This window comes from Microcebus murinus, chromosome 4 (assembly GCF_040939455.1).
Source record: "Microcebus murinus isolate Inina chromosome 4, M.murinus_Inina_mat1.0, whole genome shotgun sequence".
NCBI lineage: Eukaryota > Metazoa > Chordata > Mammalia > Primates > Cheirogaleidae > Microcebus > Microcebus murinus.
The window spans coordinates 56552148-56567971 of record NC_134107.1 but is presented as its reverse complement, the minus strand read 5'-3'; the positions used below and the strand labels follow the sequence as shown (position 1 = coordinate 56567971).

Below are 15824 nucleotides of genomic sequence, written 5' to 3'. Positions count from 1 at the left end.
AGCCTATAGTAACTAAAACACCACGGTTGTCTGTCTAAATTTCAGTTTGTGACAGCGGTGCATATCTCATAGATGTCAAAATTATGTATTGAAAATAAAAATTGTAAATAAAGAAGTGAGCAATCTTTGGTCATTTCTGATCACTATCTAGTTGACATATAAGTATATACTATTAATTTTCAAATGAGCGCATAGAATATTCCTTTAATCGTGATGAAAATGACAAGAACACCATGTGTTCATAGGCCTAGTAAAGCAAGCTGGGTGAAAGTAGAACCCAAGCATACATTTTGTTTACATCAGAGCACCAAATCTAAATCTCAAACCAACAAATTTTCAAGTGTGATTCTTCAATCATAACAAACATGTAGAGATATGATATGGTGAAGTGATTAATATGTGGTCTGGTTCCTTATTGATTCATTCCACTTGGTCATTGAGTTTTCATGTGGTTAAGCATTCCCATCAGCTTTGTTTCCAGCATAGTTTTTCTAGGACTAGATTTCTTATCTGCTGGCTTTTCACACAATACACAATGGGGTTCATCAATGGAGGCACCAGCAGAAAAACATCAGCCATGAGGATCTTAATGAGTGGGGAACTGTGTTTGGCAAACCGGTAAATGACAGCTAGGGAGATAATGGGCACATAGAAGATGAGCACAGCACAGATGTGGGAAACACATGTATTGAGGACCTTGAGCCTTTCCTTTTGTGATGCTATGCTCAGCACTGCTTTCACTATCATAATATAGGAAGTGAAAATAAATGTTAAGTCTAGAATGCCCGTGAGAGCCACAAATAAGCCATAGATGACATTAACCTTGTTGTCAGAGCAGGCCAGCTTCATGACATCCTGATGGAGGCAGTAGGAATGAGACAGGAGGTTCTTCTTACAATATCTTAGATGTTTTAGAGTGAAGGGGAAAGGGAGGACCATCAGCAAATTTTTGAGAGCAAACACAATTCCAATTTGAAGGACTCTGACACTGGTAAGGATGGAGGTGTATCTCAGAGGGTTGCAGATGGCAATAAAGCGATCAAAAGACATAATGAGAAGTACAGATGACTCCATAGCTGAGAATCCATGAATGAAAAACTCCTGGGCAATACAGGCATCAGGGGAAATTCCTGGAGCATTGAACAAGAAAACCCTTAGCATGGTAGGTAGAGAGGAGAGAGATAGTCCCAGGTCAGAGAGAGCCAACATGGAGAGAAAGTAGTACATGGGTTCATGCAGAGAAGACTCTGTTTTTATGAAGAACAGGATGGTGCAATTCCCCAGGATGGCAACAATGTACATGAAACATATGGGAATAGAGAGCCAAATGTGGGTAGTCTCCACGCCTGGAATCCCAACCAAATAGAAAATAGAGATTTCAATTTCAGAGGTGTTGAGGATAGACATACTGGTATGGAAGGGAAAAATATGAGGTTCAGAAGAGGCTTCCTGTAGTTCTGCAAGTAGATTGGCTCATATGCCTGCCTCTATCATATTGAAATCACTGAGATCTTGTGAAACCAAATATATAGGTATAACTCTTAGGCACAAACCTAAATAGAGAAAAATAGGTAGAGAAGTAGACATTAATATCTAACTAAAAACAAAAACTGTGAGAAAAAGAACACATATTGGTATCAAAATCTAATCTTACAACATCTATAAATATAACAGATACAAGTCCTATAGAAAAGAATATATTTCAACTACAATAATTATACAGGCACCTATTTTATCCAATTCTGAAACCTAAGAATTTTGCTTTTTTGTTTAAATATTGCAATCTACATCCTATTAATAATTTGTTTAAAATTTCAATGCACTTACATGCAATTTAGAAAAGTTAACATTTTTATAGAGTGTCATCAATGAAACCATGAATTTTCTTGTCTACTTTTTTTATAGATGATTTTGCATATTTCGTAAAATTAATTTTATTAGAATCCTTATAATATTGTTGCTATTATTTGCAGAATCATTTATCATCTATTATTTTTTATTTTTCTTATTGATCAATGGTCATGCAAAGGAACAATATAGATTTTTGTTATGGAAGCCTACTATTCCATGTGTTCTTTCTGTTTGTGTCCTCCCTTCCTGTCATAGGTTACTGAGCACTTCTGCATTCCCTGTTATGTCCTTAACCCTATATACACCACCATAAAGACGTCCTTTAATAAACCATCTTCAGTGTACCCTTGGTGTGCATCTATTTATTGCTAGCATCTAGTCTTTAGGAAGCTCTTTTTATCATTGATATTCTACATATTGAGCTACATTCATTCAATGTAGCTCATATAATGTAGTCATACATTTCTTATATTTTGAATATCATCTATCACCTATTATGCATTTTATCTAGGTGAAAAAATGTTGAAGCTTCTCAACTTTCATACTTAGATTACTTCATATTTTTAAATCTGTCATTCATTCGTGGTGCATTTTCAATGTATTCCTTAGTATTATTTTCTTATTTACTAATTCTATCTTTATTTGTGTCTGGTTTCAAATGTATTGTAACTATTGAGTTGTTTTATTTCAACTATTCTATTTTTATTATCTAATGAAGTTTATTTAATGCCCATGGATTTCAATTTCTATCTACCAATAAATTTTCAGTTCCCTTATAACTTTTATTCATTTTTTTGTTGTTGTTATGCTTCCTTTAATTTTGAGAATCTTAAACATGCCTACTTTAAAAATTTATTTTAGTTTGATTTACTGCTTTGTTTTCTCATGAGTAAATATGATTTTTAATTTATTTTTTATTTTTAATTGACAAATAATAACTGATATATCTATGGTGTACAGTGTGAAGTTTTCACATATACATATAATGTAGAATGATTAAATTAAGGAAATTAGCACTTCTATCACCTCACATACTTACCATTTTTTCATTTTTTCTGGTGAGAACATTTGAAATGTACTCTTTAAACAACTTTGAAAAATTCAGGACATTATTATTAACTACAGTCACCAGGCTGTACAATAACTCTAAAACACTTATTCCTCATGCCTGATTGACACTTTGGACTCTCTGGCCAATATTTCCCCAGCACCTCTTCCCTTTATTATGGACATTGTAGCATTTCTTTCCATATTCATCTTCATATTTGTTCTCAAGTTTATTTGTAATCACATTTTCAGTGGAAATTTCCTTGTTTGTTTGATGATTATTTTGTTTGTGTCCCATGATTAGACATGGTAGTTGGCTTTTCCTCATTCCCTGAAGTTTGTTAATAGTTTTAGGTTTTTTAATAATAGTTAAGGGCTCCTGTTACAAAAGTGGAATGAGTATATTTTCACTCACTTTTCCCATCTACCCCAAGACCCAGCTTGTTACAGGTTGCAGGTTTTTGCTGTGACAACAGCTATTTCTACTCTCCATGTCGGAGAGTAACAGCTTCTTTTAACAGCCTCTTTTAAGAGCTTCTTTTCTTAAGCAGCATACCTTAGAATGGCCCCTTGTCAAATATTGAGCACTAGCACGCTGAGTTTCACACAGCTGTCAAACTGCCAACCACCAATATATCTCTAGACCAGGAGGCAAGAGGTCCATGGATTCAACTTCAACACACAGTCAGTATTTTTACACTGAATCTCATTGTCTGCCTATCTAAACATCTGGTATCTGTCTAGTATCCATCTTTCTGTCTAAGGGAGCATGACAATAACTTTTTAAATCACTTTTATATTTTATCTATTATTGAGACATGTCTTGTGTGAAGTGGAGATTAAGACTAATATTTCACCTATTATTGATACATGTTTCATATAAGTCAGTGAGTTGGCTGACTATATCATATTAAATGGAATTCTCCATCAAAACTTAGATAACAATTTTATAAATGTAAGCCATTAGAGCATATGTTTAGGGAAAATCAATTTTTTGGAGAATTATTTGACCATATTCCCTTCTAAATTAATGAATTATTGTAATAATTTATTTAGTAATATACTAGAGCTAATGGCAAGTTTCACTATCAATCCTTATCATGAGGAATTGATAATATCTCTCAGATATTTAATGTTTAGGTGGTTTCTAGTACAACTATTCCTTATTCTCCTTCTATCCCCAACTTTAATTACTGTGATTCATCCTCATTTGTTTCTGAACTGTTACTGCTGCTTCCTGCATTTTTATTGATTTCTGAATATTTTCCTGGCCTGAACCCCATCTCCAACTTCTTCTACTTATTTTCCTCTTCTCAAACTACTTCCATCTTTGGGCTGTCTGTAAACATTTTTGTGATATTTATAACCCTTAAAAGAGGAGGTATCAAGGGAACAGACATTGAGAAAGAAATTTATTAGGACATTTAGAAAGAAATGCCGAGGAAGTTCTGAATTGAGTAAGAAATTATATGCAAAACAAACAAACAAATGGAAAAATAAGGGAAAAAACCCAGGAAAGTGTTAAAGACTCTTAAACAAATTCATAGGAAGTCAAGAAATAAATTGTTACTAGGACTAATGCTACTTTGCTGTCTGCCTTCAACACTAATCCAGTTGCTCTCTGTGGTTCAGCTACCAATAACAGGCTGTCTGCATGTGTTAGCCCTGGTGTCCTCCAAATTCCAAGACTGTTCCTGATGCTAATCTGAAAGGGGTGTGTACAATGGAAAACTGAAGATTCATTCTAACAGGGATTGTGTAATAATTATTTGCTTATTTGGTCCATATAGTTGAATAGAGTTATTGGAAGTTCTTTTCCTCCAGGACAGAGGCTCAAAATGTATTTAACATTAAATTTTTAAGTTATGTGAAATGTTTGAGAAGAATATTCTGCTTTTGCTGCTTGGGTCAATTTTCTGCCTGGCTTGTCTACTGGACCTGTGCAGTTCAGGCTTCACTTCCTTAGCCTTCCCTGTTGCTGACTCCATCTCCACCCCAAGCAGCTCCTCCTGTGGTTTGTGGAGACTCTGCTCCTCCTCTGCCTCCCTCTGAAATGTTCTCTAGCAGCCTTTCCCCCAAAACTCAATAGATTGCCAAGGTGCTGGTGTTGTTATTGACATATAATAACTGCTTTAGTAGGCCTGAAGTTTGAAGTCAATTTATACTTTCTTAAGATCTGAGTTTTAAATCCCTCCATACAAAATCCAGTTAATAACTTTGTGCGCACACCAGTTCTCTTAATGAATAAAAAATACGTGTTTCATAATCAATCAAGAAAAATGGGTTAATAAAATTTTCAACTGGCACTTTATTTACTCTTCATTATAAACCTCTACTTTTCATGAATTATGAAAAAGACATAGTTTCTTTGGACAATGCTATGCCTCTCTGGAAAAAACTATTTTACTTTGCTTTCAGGGGTGCCATGTTTCGAGAATTCAGAGGAAAACAGAACACTGCACAGGAAACTTTCTAGTATTCTGTCTTCAGCTCTGAAGGGCCTACTAAACTAAATTCTCAAGTTTGTGAAAATGCAAAGAAAAAAAAAAGCAAAAAAACAAATAGGAATTTAAAGTCTGTGTTTAAATTTCTTTAAAAAATGAAATTAAAGTTCAGTATTTATATGGGAATGTTAAATAAGATTTAAATCAGATTGTATCATGTTCTTTATATTGATAGGCATGAAAGGGGTAGCCTTGCTGAAATAACAGGAAAATATCTAATGCCACAATTTTCAAATAGCAGCCAAAGATCAATTCTATAAGGTCTCTCTCTTTCTCTCTCTAGCTGCCAGGCACACTGCAGGACCTCCTTTTTACAAACATCTGAAAAAAGCCCAGCATATAAAAAGAAAATATAAATCCATCTCTTTACATTTGCCAGAAACTGCTTTTAGAATTTGTTCTACAGCCTCAAGGTGTTCCTGAGAAGCACCTAGAGGGACAGCAGGGGAGTAAACTCCAGGCCCCAATTTCCTCCCCAAAACCATGTCTCAGGGGCTAAGAGCAACCCTGTGCTAAACCTGACTACATTTCAGAGATAACCAAGTCTCCAGAAACAGCAAAAGATGCACAACCTGACATCTCACAGCTGTCTGCTAATTAGTCCACAATTGCTTCTGTTTTAACTGACAGCAATCACTATTTTTTTCTTTCTGTTGGTCCCCATAAAATCAGCAAGCCACTTTTCCTCACTGTTGGCACCCACTTCTCTCTCTTTGGGATGCACCACCATCTGCCAGCTCTCCCTCTCTCACATTTTTAACTTTTATATATTTCAATCTCTGCATGAGCACCTATAAGGTTTTCTACCCATATAGGGAGTGAGATATTTATTGTTGTCAGGATGGTGTTAGGAAAATTGTTTCAAGTCTTAAGTATATTCTGAGATGGAAGCCACTACTGAACACTAAAATTGTAACATTTTGTTATTGTAATATCTTATTTGGGATAAGATAAGACTCCCATCTTAATTTTCTCGATTGATTAGATCTATAATTGGACTGTCAGTGTTTTTAGGTACTTACCAAGGTCTTACTTACTTGGTCCACACTTCAAGGCCAGAAAGAGCTGAACCCAGGATGAAGCCACCCCAATCCCATCTGTTAGGTGCATCTATTAATAATGACAGTCTTATTCTACCGACCCTGGCACCCATTTAGTAGAACAAAGGCCTCTAGGGACTCTAACTCAGGAAGCTAAACTCAGAGGGACTAAAAAGCCCACAGGTCTTTTACACAGATCAGTGCTTAATGTAGCTGTTGTTCGTTAATATACCTATGAGTCCTCCCCTGACCTATTCAACAGAATTGATCTTTCACCTGCAGTTTCAGGTTTTTCTGGAGAAGTGGTCACATTTTATTTATTTATTTTTCTGGTCATTCTGCTTGTGCCACTATAATTGAGTTTTCAATTATTGATAAATATAATTTACCATATAAAATGAGAGCTGTTAGTCTTTTATTGTTCAAGAACACTTGAATTTTTTTAGAGATTAGTCTATGTATATTCCTTGTTCATATTTTAATTTTATTTAATAGTTTGTGGGAGTATTTTAATAGTAAATAAATTAGTCTTGTATTGCAATATAACTTATAAAGAATTTTTTCCCTGTGTCACTCACATATGTCTTTGGTAATGATGTTGTTGCAGGTTGGGTCCCTTTTGAATTAAACATTGAGGTGAACATTTGTGTGCATTGAATGTTCTCAGGTTAATCAGCTATGGGGATAGAAGGAAGTAGAATTAGCAAAGAGAGAAAGTGAACTCCATGCAATTGCAACAAAGGATACATTCAATTATTTTTTGGAGACTTCCGGGGCCAAGATCACTCCAACTCAGAGCTGTGCTGAATTGAAGGAAAGGTGTGGTCCTTTTTAACCACCTATGGACTGGTCATCTGAGGTAGTCTTCCCACAGGGAGGAGTCATGACCTTGGGTAAGGTGGCTCCTGTTGGGGTGGTGATGCCAGTGCATGCTGGTTTTGAGAATCACTTCTCCAGACAGAGATTAGGATAAAAAGAAAAGGTTCATTTACTTTTCCCCGGGGAAAGGGAAAAGGACCATCACAGAAGTGGAAAGAGGAAGAACATGTTGGCCCCCAAAACCAGCTATCATACATTAGGTTTGTTCCAGGTGGGAACCTGAAAAATATGTATAGGAAACTTAGGCTTGTAAAACAATAGTGGCAGGAGTCTAGAGAGTTCCTGGACTTAGTAAATGTAACAGACAGCTGTGCCAGCATTCTTCCCCTTCCCCACAGAGTGAGAAAGTTTATCTCTCTCTCTCTCTCCTAATAAGGACAATGCCAGAGCTGAAGGATTGTTGTGACTGGGGAAAGGGTCCTAGGAGCTGGTTGTTTGAAAAAAATTTATTACAGTGGCTGATGTGGCCCAGGTACTTACTCCCCCCAGAAACCCTCTATAAAACCCAAGGCTTCCCCACCTCAGTGTGGAGGCTTTTTTCAGCTATAGAACAGGAAGTAGAATGAAATTTTCTGAGTGAGAATAAAGAAAAAATAAAGTCAGTTAGGGATGATGAAGACTAGAGAGAAAAATGTTGTTTGGAGGTGAAAAAAATGCATGCTCTGAACAAGTATTCTGCTGGGTAGGTATAGAATTTGATGAGGGACAGACTGCTTTATCCAAGACAGGGGCCCAGTGAAAGTTCAGTTTAGACAGCTTGAACCTGGAGTAGAGCACCAGGGCTCTGGCTCATGGGGGATGAGGGACACCTAGACCTGGAAAAAACAAGAGAACAAGACAAATCTTTCTTATCACAGGGGGAGAATGGCTTTGTATCTCCTTCTATTCCTCAGGTATAAGATTCCAAGTCAAGTCCCCTGGGGAATCCTAGGTTGCCCAGTCTAAGAACTTTCAGTCTTCATACCATAAAGTGGAGAGAAGAATAAGCAAGGGTAAAATTAAAAAAAAAAATACAAAACTTTTTATTAAATATGTCAACGGAAAAAAGGCCAAACTCTGTAAAATAATTTTAAAGAGATTTATTCTGAGCCAAATTTAAGGACCATGACGAGGAGCCACTGCCAAGAGGCCTTGGGTAAGTGGACTCGCTGTGGCTGGGTTACAGTTCTGTTTTTATACATTTCATGGATAAAGGGGTTACTGGTAAAGTCATAAATCAATACGTGGGAGGCATACATTGGTTTGCCTCAAAAAGGTGGGACACCTCTAAGGGGGGAAGGGTGCTTACAGGTTATAAGTGGGTTCAAAGATTCTTTGGCTTGTAATTGGTTAAAGACATGAAGCTTTGTCTAAAGGCTTGGAATGTTTTAACATAAGGAGCTGTTATCAGAGATAAGTCACTGAACATAGATTTGTTGTGTAAATTGAAGACCTGCAGGTTTGTCTTGCATACCCTTCGGCCTATTAATGGGTTACGAAGGAAGTCCTCAAGAAGGGGGGGGGGCATGATAAGGCATGTGTGACCTCCCTCCTCCTGGCAGACAATTTAATTTTAGGATATTCCTTTGGCCACGAGGAGGTCCATTCAGTTAGCCAGTGGGACTTGAGCCTTAAAATTATACTTTAGTTCACAAATATAATGGAGACAATAAAAAATCACTGTTAAATAGCTGAAGCCCTATGATGGGAGTTTGAGGCCACATTTAGGAGGATTTTTACTTTAGGCTATGGATGTGTCTTACGTTGAATCCTTGGAATCAATTAAATTGTCATGAATGAAAAGACAGCCTAGAGGCAATAACTAATTAATTCAAGAACATTACTGACAGGAAGCTTATACAAATCCATAGATATTTACTGTGACTTTTCCCTCTTTTTAGATTTATAATGTAAGTAAAATTTCTTTCTCAAATTTATTTCATTTAATAATTCATAATATACATTTTACATATTAAATATTTTAGTGATAATAGATACATACCTCATTATATTAAAAGAGTGCATGAACAAAAGGACAAAAAAAACACCACAATCCCAAAGCACTTTTTTGAGCTTATTTTTATAACATGAGCACAGTTTTGAGCTATTTAGTACAACAACTATTCCCTAACCTAAAAATTCTTTGTGGTAAAACAAAAACAAAACACAAAAGACTATATAAACAATTTGCATGTATGACAAAAACAATAAAGCTTTAGGGCATAAAGCCACATGTAACTGTGAAAATTCTTTTAAAGGTATTTTCTTGTTTGCTCTTCCACAAAATGAGTACACTTAACACTATCACTTAAGTAAAATAGGTACATTTTCGCTTTATTCACCATTTTTCACTCATTGTTTATTCTGGTGAAGTGATGCTTAGCATAACATTTTAAAAGAGTAGTTGACCCAAATATTAAGTGATTCTTCAATTTTATGACATATTTTCACCTACTTTCAAGAACCCACAGTAATCCATAAACATAGTCGTAAGTACTCACCAACAGCACCTCTTAGAAACAACCAAATTATTTCTTCCTATTTCAAAAAATGATCTAGTGTCTGGTTTTGCTTTTCCTCAGCAATCTTTGTTGTAATAGCCTCTGATGCTGTGCTGCATCCCAGAGCTGCCCTTGCTATACCCTGAGATGGTGGCACTGGGGACAGCAGCCACACACTATGGAATTCTCTGCCCCTTCTGTCCTCTGGTTCTTTATTTTACCCCCATTGACTGTTAGTGAGAAAATTCAAGAGGAAAAAACCATGGTTAGCTCTCTAAGTTTTAAGAAGTAGGTCAAACCCAATATATGAGCCTAGAGAATTACAAATAGCCCTGTGACTCTGGAGCTCATTCTGTAAGGTACATGTATTACAATATCTTCTATACTCTATGTATTCTCTTTTATTTATTTATTTCAGCATATTATGGGGGTACAAATGTTAAGGTTATGTATATTGCCTATGTTCTCCCTCCTCCCTCAAATTAGAGCTTCAAGCATGACCATCCCCCAGACGGTGCACATCTCACTCATTATGTATGTATATACCCATCTCCTCCTCCCCCCTCCCACCTGCCCTATACCCGATAAATGTTATTCCTATATGTCCACTTAGGTGTTGATCAGTTAATACCAATTTGCTGATGAGTACATGTGCTGCTTGTTTTTCCATTCTTGGGATACTTCACTTAGTAGAATGGATTCCAGCTCTATCCAGGAAAATACAAGAGGTGCCATATCACCATTGTTTCTTAAAGCTGAATAGTACTCCATGGTATACATATACTACATTTTATTAATCCACTCATGTATCGATGGGGACTTGGGTTGTTTCCACAACTTTGCAATTGTGAATTGTGCTGCTATAAAGATTTGAGTGCAGATGTCTTTTGGTCAAGAGAGCAAACAGACAACCCACAGAATGGGAGAAAATTTTTGCAAGCTACACATTCGATAAAGGGCTGATAACTAGAATCTACTTAGAACTACTCAGTAAGAAAAAAAATCAAACAACCCTATCAAAAAGTGGGCAAAGGACATGAACAGAAATTTTTCAAAAGAAGACAGAATAATGGCCAACAAACATATGAAAAAATGTTCAACATCTCTAATCATCAGGGAAATGCAAATCAAAACTGCAATGAGGTATCACTTATCGCCAGTAAGAATGGCCTTTATTAAAAAGTCCCCAAACAATAAATGTTGACATGGATGCGGAGAAATAGGAACACTCCTACACTGCTGGTGGGACTGCAAACTAGTTCATCCTCTGTGGAAAGCAATATGGAGACACCTTAAAGCGTTACAAGTAGATCTACTATTTGATCCAGCAATCCCACTACTGGGCATCTACCCAAAAGGTCAAATGACACTCTACAAAAGAGACACTTGCACTTGAATGTTTATGTACTCTCTTAATGACAGGTTTTACAGTCAGAAATGTCATCAATTTTAATAAAGTCTAATTTATAAATTTATTTTTAAGTAGAGTGCTTTTTATGTACTTATGAAGAAATATGTGTCTACTATGTCATACAGGGTCCAATCAGAAGACAAAAGCCACACAGCAATTTGAATAGGGTTAGTTAATATAATTATTAATTTTGTTAAGAAATTAATTTTAAAGATAGTAAAGACAGTTAAATAATACCCTAGAGCTAAGGGATTATACTCAAGGAAGGAACAAATTTGCAAGACAGGGAGGTTCTTCCCAAGCCCAAGCTAGGTTAAGATTTCATTGGAGAATGTGTAGTTTCAGCCCACTGGATGCCAGAAAAGTTCATTCAGTTGCCTGGGGGAGAAAGAAACACCCCACGGCCCAATGCTTGGCCCTGTGGTAGGCCAAGGCTGGCAGATTGATATTCGTTTTCAGGGCTAAGAAGAAAGAATCACCCCTCCAATGTGAGAGGAAGGCTAAGGCTGGCAGGCAAGGAGCCACAGCTGGAATTGTGGAAAGGAAATCACAGCTTGGACTGAGAATCTAGGAACACCCCTGCAGGTTGCAGATAGAGTATCTGGGAAGCAAACCACTAGCGTAACTGCAAGGTTCAGTTAACAGTTTAGTCACAGGGGTACTGTTGAAATTTGATGGAGTGAGGATAACTATTAACTGTTTTTCACATGCTTCTGATTTCTGCCTGTGGGAAGTAACACTGCTGGTGGGACTAGAAACTAGTAAAACCTCTATGGGAATTAGTCTGGAGATACCTCAAAGAACTAAAAGTAGACTTATCATTTAATCCAGCAATCCCACTACTGCGTATCTACCCAAAGGGGGGAAAAAAAGACATTTTACAATAAAGACATCTGCATTTGAATGTTCATAGGAGCACAATTCACAATTGAAAAGATGTGGAAAAAAACCCAGTGCCAATCAATACATGACTGGATTAATAAAATGTGCTATATGTATACCATGGAGTACTATTCAGCCATAAAAAATGGAGATCTAGCGCCTCTTGTATTATCCTGTATGGAGCTGGAGCCCATTCTTCTAAGTGAAGTATTACAAGAATGGAAAAACAAACACCACATGTACTCACCATTAAATTGATATTAATCAATCAACCCATATACACACAAAGAAGTATCATTCATCAGGTGCTGGGCAGGTTGGAGGATAGAGGAGAGGATGGGTAAATTCAGACCTAACAAGTGCGGTGCGTGTTGTCTGGGGGATGAGCACATTATAGCTTCGACTTTGGTGGTGCAAAGGAAATTTATATAACCAAAACATTTGTATCCCTATAACATTCTGAAAAAAACAGAAACAAAAACAAAACAAAACCAAACAAAACAGAATGACACAGGATTTTTCCTACAGATGTCCCCACAGCATCCTCTGCTGGCCAAGTTTAACATCATTCATCTACGAAGTAAAAAATGTCCATTGAGTCTAATTGCACTATTGCAGAGTAGGCAATGAAGGCTATGTTTGGTTAACATGAAGTAGGTATGAAGACTAAATATAGGTTATACTTACCTCATAAAAAGATTAAAAAGTGGCCTCTCCTTTTATAATATCTAGAAATATATACGTATGGTTTCTGTTACTCCTTAGTCAAATGTTTCAAGCGATTTGTTAAATATATTACTTAGGCCTGGTGTTTTCTGTCAGAAATACTTTTAAAATAAGCATTACAAGAAAGACATCAATTCCTGGTGATCTACAGAACATGAATTTCACATAGAAACTTCTGGGCCATTGTATCTTAAATATTCATCTGTCTTATTCTCCCCTGTCCTTAATTTCTACAACAGGTTAGAGCTTTTGAACATGTCTTACATGCAAATTATTCTCTGTTCTATTTTTGCTTGTTTTTTTTCCCATCTTTCTTGTCTTAGTACTTCACTTTAAGTTTTAGCAAAAGGTTGTATGAGTGAAGGCTTGAGCTTGTCCACTTAAAGTGCCGTAGGGAAAGGAGCTATGATTTTTATCCCTATGGCACTGAACCTTGTACCTATATTGTGTCTCAATGAACAAATAGCTTCAACAAAGAAGGTGCATTTTTACAGCTAATATGATGACTTAAGAAATGTTCAGTGTTAGGATGTAATATCTAAATACTTTTTTATCTCGTAAGTTCTCATTAACTTGCACATCTTAAATCATGCCATTCTCCACTGTCATACCAACTTTCATGTTTCCTCCACATGAACTCTTTGAATTGGACTCAATGGTGAATTTGTTCTGTGAATACATAAGAGATTCCAAGATCATTACACACACACGCACACATACATGCATGAACACATATATTATCATAATCCTCTTATACTGTGAAATAATAAGATGATTTTAGTCTGAATGTCATTAATATATAAAATAAATATCTCAATCCATCCATTTAAAGACATTTAAAACATTTTTTGATAAAGAAACCTACCTCTGAAATATGGCATTTACTCATTCATCTTCTCATCACCTCAGTCAACAAAATCTATAAAATTTTATTTTAGAGATAGCTTAATGTAATTGCAGAATGATATGATAAAAAGTTTGTGGAAAATAATGGGATTCCGTGAGATTGGGGAGAATGGTGTTATCCTGGAAAACTAGGAATATGGAATCAGTGATTAACCTTCAAGAAGAAAGAGTAAATGGTCATTTAAAATAACTCTTACTGAACTAGATGGAAGTGAAAAGAAGGTGTAAAATATTATTAGGCAGATTGCCAAGAGCTTTTCCTATTCTTATTGCCCCTGGATTATTTTACCTTTTCAGAGGAAAATAAATATTATTAATATTTTATGACTAATAAGAAACCAAGAGATCTAGATCCCAAAAGCCAAACTAATTTTATGCAATGCAAATATTGTCAACGAATTTAAATAATGTGTGAAATGTAACATAGACATTTTCCAAAGGAAGAGAGTTCAATTTCTGAAAAGAAATATACATGGTAAACTAAGTCATACTGAAAAGGCTGAAGCAGATTTGTGGGCCAGTGTAAGTAGGAGTTGCTGCTGGATGAAGATAGTAGAATGTTCACCTCTTTGTCCAGTAGCTGGTGAAAGAATTCATTAATATGGGCTAATTGCATATTTTTTATTTTATAATTGCTTTCATAAGCACTACTTTTGAGCAATACATTTACACTTTACACACATGCTTTTACTTTCCTTACAACAGTTTAACAAGGTGGATTTTATTATTCCTATTTTATGGTTGCAAAAACATGACCTAAAACCAGATTAATTTTCCCAGCATTAAATAGCTAGTAAATGTTGTATCTGGTTACTCAGAGCACAAACTTTTTCTTATACATCATTCTGACTAAGCTGATTTTTTTTTTCTTCATCTGATGATTCCCCAGAACATTTCTCAGTTACTGCGTAATCTGGACTTCCAGACTGGGGAGGTGGCATGTCTGTCTCATGACCTTGAGCAGAAGAAATGGCTCTGACAGCAGTGACATCATTTATCCTCCCTAGAGGTTGTATTGAAAAAACTGTGGTCCTGAGAGAATGGACTAGTCAAGAGGGACCAACATGTTAGAATAGTTAAAGAACAGAAATGGAAGGCTGATAAAGCACCTTTATCAAAGATGGTGAAGGTAAAAAAAGCTTTATGTTGGCTCTGGAGTCACTGAAGGGGAGACTGATGACTTACCTAGGACATCTATGCTTCCTTGAAGAGCTATCTGCCTTAGGATACACTGTGTGTTTTATTCTTCTCTTATTCACATCTTCAGAGGCTTTTTCTACCTACAAGAATTCCCTAAGCTTGACAGGCTGGAAACCCAGCCAACCTGCAGCAGAGTGAATGCCTTCCTGCACCTGAGGGCTCAGGTGTGCAAGAAGTAAGGTTTTGAGGTGAGAATAATGGGTAAGAGATTATCATATTGCATATTTGAAGAATCTGGAAAGTGGAAGGGAAGGTCAAAAGGTAGGACTGACCTCTATTCACATTAAATCACTGTTCTGGGATTGGTCAGAGGTACAGACTGCCATTCCTTCAAAGGAGACATGTTATCATTTCCAAAAGCTGCTCAGAAGAGCTCTGGGAAGGAATATCATTGTAAACTCACCTTCAGGAGCAGATAGTACCTATGGTGAGAATCCATGTGCCAAAATCTCTGTTCTCTCAAAACATTTCTCTCTGATATTAACTAAAAATTATAATGTTAAAACTGCTGAAGTTGGTGATGATAATGTTAATGATGACTTGAGTGACTCTTCTGACTCACCCTTACATGTAGCATGCACACTTAACAATATTATGAACAATAGAAATAACAATGAAAGAAATTAGGCAAGATAATTCTTAAGAGAAGACCTGGGAGATAACATCTTTTCATTGGATAACTTGGGCACTCCAGATCACACCTGAGTTTGGGTCACTGCTGTGTATATTTGATATGCTTAAGATCATGGCTACTTCAGCATCCTGATTAACATTTTGTCTCACTTAAGCCCAAAGTATATTCTAAGTCTCAGACATTGTGCCAAGCACCTTAGATAAAATTGCTTGACTTCCTTAAATATTACATAAAGTAATGCAATTCCCTGTTTTTTAATGCTCA

At 36.2% G+C, this 15824-nt stretch overlaps 1 protein-coding gene across 1 annotated transcript; it reads right to left on the bottom strand.

Annotated features, from left to right (window-relative positions):
* Nucleotides 1-465: 465 nt before the first annotated feature.
* LOC105883420 (olfactory receptor 51A4-like) lies at nucleotides 466-1410 on the bottom strand. The gene has a single exon (XM_020286882.2). It carries the CDS (start codon nucleotides 1405-1407, stop codon nucleotides 466-468), a length of 942 nt encoding a protein of 313 aa, XP_020142471.1. The 5' UTR covers nucleotides 1408-1410.
* Between the last annotated feature and the right edge of the window lie 14414 nt (nucleotides 1411-15824).

Coding starts and splice junctions, on each gene's coding strand:
- LOC105883420 (XM_020286882.2), bottom strand. CDS start 1,407: ATGTCTATCCTCAACACCTCTGAAATTGAAATCTCTATTTTCTATTTG.